A 3,916-nucleotide genomic window follows, 5' to 3' on the forward strand; every position below is an offset into this window, starting at 1 on the left:
TTTCCTTATCTAAAGACTAGGTAGTAGAATCCTGAAAGACTAGCTAGAAAGACTTTTGTGGATTGCTTTGAAGTGTAGCAGGTAAAAAACTTGACTAGCTCTAAAACAGGCAACCTGGATGGATTCCCACATCTAAAGCCAGACAGTAGGAAGTTTGAGTAATTCTGTAGAAGCTGAATAGAAGGCCACGTGAGATAGTAGAGTGATGAGATTTGGGTTTCCTCCCTCCGGCAGTGAGAGAGACTTTGCAGAAACAGCCCTTTTGCCTTTATTGATCAGCCAGTTGTCAAGTCACTTTTGACTTCGGAGGAATTTCTCACCCTGGTGCAGTCTTGCTCGGCAGGGCAGACAGGCCTTCTGCGGCTGAGGCAATCCAATTGTAAGCTGAAAGTTGCTCAGAATAGTTTGATATTACGATTATACAAAAAAAAGGAGGTCACAGCATAAGTTAGCGAGGAAAGTCTGATTTTTCAGAGCTTTTTCGAGCTACCCGGAATCTGTCAGACAATAGACGTAGCATAGCTTGTGTCAGTGTTCGTGGGTCCAGGAAAACCGGACCGGTGGGCTTGCCAGGAACAGCAGCCTGACCTCCCCCTCGGCGTCGTCCCTGAAAGTGAGTGGCGCGAGGGCTCTTCCGCAGCCGCCCTTTCTGCAGGCGATGCCACGTGGATGTATTTGGTCATTTCCGTCATCTTGCAAAATGACTTTGCAAATACTGAGGCAGTGAAAGGGCCATTGCAGAGCGGTGGTGAGACGCCACCTGTTCCATGCACACCACATCGCAGGTGTCCACCACGTGGCTGGTAACGGCACTGTCCGTCGGCGCGTGTTGAGCGGCCGCACCTGCTGCCCGCCACGTGCCCCGGGGCTCATCCTGTGCACACTCGCTGCTGACTTCAGAAGGGGTGTTGTCACCTGGTTGGTTCCATTTCTCCTCCCCAGAGGCTCATGGCCAGGCAGGGGAGCGGGGCTGGGTGGAGCCGCTTAGCCCAGGGCGCCACTCTGTGTGTGTGCTCATGTGCACACGGGGTGCTCACGCGTGTGCCGATGCGCATGGCCCGGGAGGGGCCTGTCGTGTGTGTGGGCCTGGTGACGTGTGTTCACACACTGTATGCTTGTGTGTGCGTGGACACACACACGTGCGCTGTGTGCTCCTGTGAACATGTTAGCCTTGCACTGTGCGTCCTGTAGCTACGCATTGTTCGGGGCGCTGAACTGGATCTCTGGGATCTCTGGGGTGTACTCGGCGTCCTCGGAGCAAAGGACAAGAGGGTTTTGGGTGAGCAGCCGCTTTGTGCGGGGCCGAGCAGTGCAGTTTTTGCAGCCCCGATCTCTGAGTCTCCTAACACGCACGCACTGAGGCCCACGGCGGTGCTCGTGGCTGATGCGCCCAGAGTGGGGCCCAGGAGGACCCTGGCCGGTGCTGGCCCGCGGGGTCTGCTTTCTCTTTCCTGCCTCCATTGTTCTCATTATTCTCAGCGCGGCTACATTTCGAAGTCGCAGCAGTGGGGCTGCAGTCTTTCTTGCTCACGCGCACAGGAGGGTTTGGGCTCGGCCAGGTCGAGCTGGCGCGGCTCCCGCTCGTATCCCCAAGCCTCGCCGCTCGCCTGTCCGGAGGCTTCCGAGCTCCTGTCTCCAGACACGCGAGGTCTGCGCCCCGGGGCTCTCAGTTCTGCCCAGGATAAAGGGAGAGAGGCCAGATGTGATTTTCATTAACCTCCCTGATTGGCCAGAGAGAGGGAGTTTTCATAATAGAAATGAGAACTCCTAAACGGAAAAGTTTATCTTAGTATGTAGCAACAGCTATGCTTTTCAGAGCGGGCGCTGGGTGTGGGCAGAAATATAAATAGCGGGAGACGCAGACCTAGATGTGGGTAGGTGCAGACATATCGTAGATCGAGGTGGGCATGCACGTGCCCTGGAGAGAAGTTTTTCTTTGTTTCCCTCTCTCAGATCCAGCAGGGACGCTACTGGCCCGAGGGGGCCTTGCTGACACCCGGAGCGGTCATGCGCCCCCACTGCGGCCCCCCACCTGCCCCCACCTCCTCATGAGGCGGCCGAGTCCCCTCCAGACTTCAGGCCCCCTGACCACAGCTGTGTCTGCCTTCCTGCTCACGCCCCTGCGCTGGGGGAGCCCCTGGCTCTCAGTGCGCCTCATGTGGATGGGCATCAAGGTCATCCCAGAACACCCTACCCTGAAGTATTAGTGCATCCTCGTACTTGCGCCCCAGAATTGTAAGTCACGCTGGCGGGGGCTCCGTGGACAGTCTGTCGTGGCCATTCTCGTTGGCCCCCAGCCGCCACTCCCCCGGGCTCCGCTCCTGGGTGCAGCTTCCGGGAGGCCTGCTCAGGGCCCAGGTCGCGCAGGCCGAACCGTTCACGTTAGCACAAATGCCCGGCGTTCGTGGTTGCAGTGGGCCTCGCTCGTCCCTGTCTTTTGACCTCTTGGAGGACATAAGTCATGCAGAGAATCCTGTACTGTATCGATCTCATTGTCTTTCCCAAGAGAACGTTCAAAGAAATGGTCGCTCCCGGCTGCCAGACTGTCTGCTGGAGGCTTCTCCACCCCAAAGCCCTTTCGCCCGTCGGCTTATTTAATATTTACGACACCCTCGCGGTGTGCTGACCGCAGCCCCAAGGAGCCCGGGGCTGGCTTGCCAAGGGCAGGCCACCGCTGGGCCTTGGTGCTGTGCGTGGTGGACGCCGCATCCAGGCCAGTTGGGCTGGGGACGGCAGCTGGGTCTGCGGTTCCTGGGGGGACCCGCGGGCCACGGGGAGTGTGCAGGCCGCAGACCAGAATCCACACGTTTACCCAACTAGAAGGACAGTCGTGATGCGAAGTGGACGGAGTCCCAGCCTACGCTTGTACCCGAATGATCTAGCACCTGCCCTGGGAGAGACTGTTAGGGGTCACCTCGCTTCACAGATAAGGACACAGGGGCTACCTCATTTAGTCACAGACAAGGAAACTGCGTGACCCGGCTGGCGCTTGGGGGCGACGGCGTGCAGCTTGCACCTGCGCAGCGGGTCTTGAGAGGTTTCAGCTGACGCAGCTCAGCTTTCCCGCGGGGCCACCGCCCTGGGGCCCACCCCTCTCCTCCGTGTCCCTACTTTGAGTGAGTCCCCAGGAACCTCAGCACCCCTGGGCAGCCTCTTCCTGCACCAGAGGCCCGCTCTCTGCCTCTGTCTGCGCCCCCGGGGGCAGGCTCAGCGCTCCCCCAGCCACCCCGCCGTGCTCCCCGAGATCGGCCTCCGGAACTGCCTCCTGCCTGCACCTCCCACCGAGCCTGCTCCCAGTCTGTCTACTGCCTGCTTGCTCACGGTTACGCCTCCAAAGTGCTCCTTTACGCTTCCGCGTGCCTCCCCGTGTGCACCTGCACGTTCTTCCTGTTTTTTTTTTGTTTGTTTGTTTGTTTGTAAATCATAGGGTCATGGCTTAAAGGTATTTTTTTGACCTGCCCTGGACTGATGCGCTCGCCTTCCTGTGTGTCAACTGCATCGTGTGTCAGCTCACCACAGCCCTCAGTGAGCTGTGCCCAAGCTGGCTGTTTCTGTGCTGCCTCATACGCTAGGTGACGAGAAGTGGGCTCCAGAAACCAGGTCCCCATAGTTAAAAAAAAAAACAAAAAAAACCCTCCCAGAGCTCTGCTTGGTGTCTAGCCCAGAATGTGATTGTTAGCCCAGAGAATTGGTGTGGAGCCTGGGATGGGTGCGGCTTCTGCCCTGCGCTGTGGCTGTTCTTAACTGCCACCGTCAGGGGCTGGGACGCGGCTTCTCGAGAGCAGTTTCTCTCGCCGTGGCGGACGGGTAGCTCCAGCCTCTGCGTCAGGACCGGCAGGGCCGTGCTCAGGAAAAGCGCCTCAGGCAGCCCCGGAACCGCGTGGCGGGTGTCACTGGCCGTAGCCGCCTGGGTTTC

The 3,916-nt window shown here is 58.7% G+C and overlaps 1 protein-coding gene across 1 annotated transcript in view; it reads left to right on the forward strand.

The window, feature by feature from the left end:
• LOC105853432 overlaps positions 1-2,207 on the forward strand; it is a 53,552-nt gene extending 51,345 nt beyond the window's left edge. Inside the window, exons 8-9 of the mRNA XM_012722894.1 lie at positions 1,192-1,279; positions 1,954-2,207. Coding sequence (XP_012578348.1) covers positions 1,192-1,279; positions 1,954-2,207 — 342 coding nt within the window. The remainder of the gene's footprint in view (positions 1-1,191; positions 1,280-1,953) is intronic.
• The last annotated feature ends 1,709 nt before the right edge of the window (positions 2,208-3,916 follow it).

Source organism: Condylura cristata, unplaced genomic scaffold (genome assembly GCF_000260355.1).
Source record: "Condylura cristata isolate star-nosed mole 26May11 unplaced genomic scaffold, ConCri1.0 scaffold00009, whole genome shotgun sequence".
In the NCBI taxonomy this organism is placed as follows: Eukaryota; Metazoa; Chordata; class Mammalia; order Eulipotyphla; family Talpidae; genus Condylura; species Condylura cristata.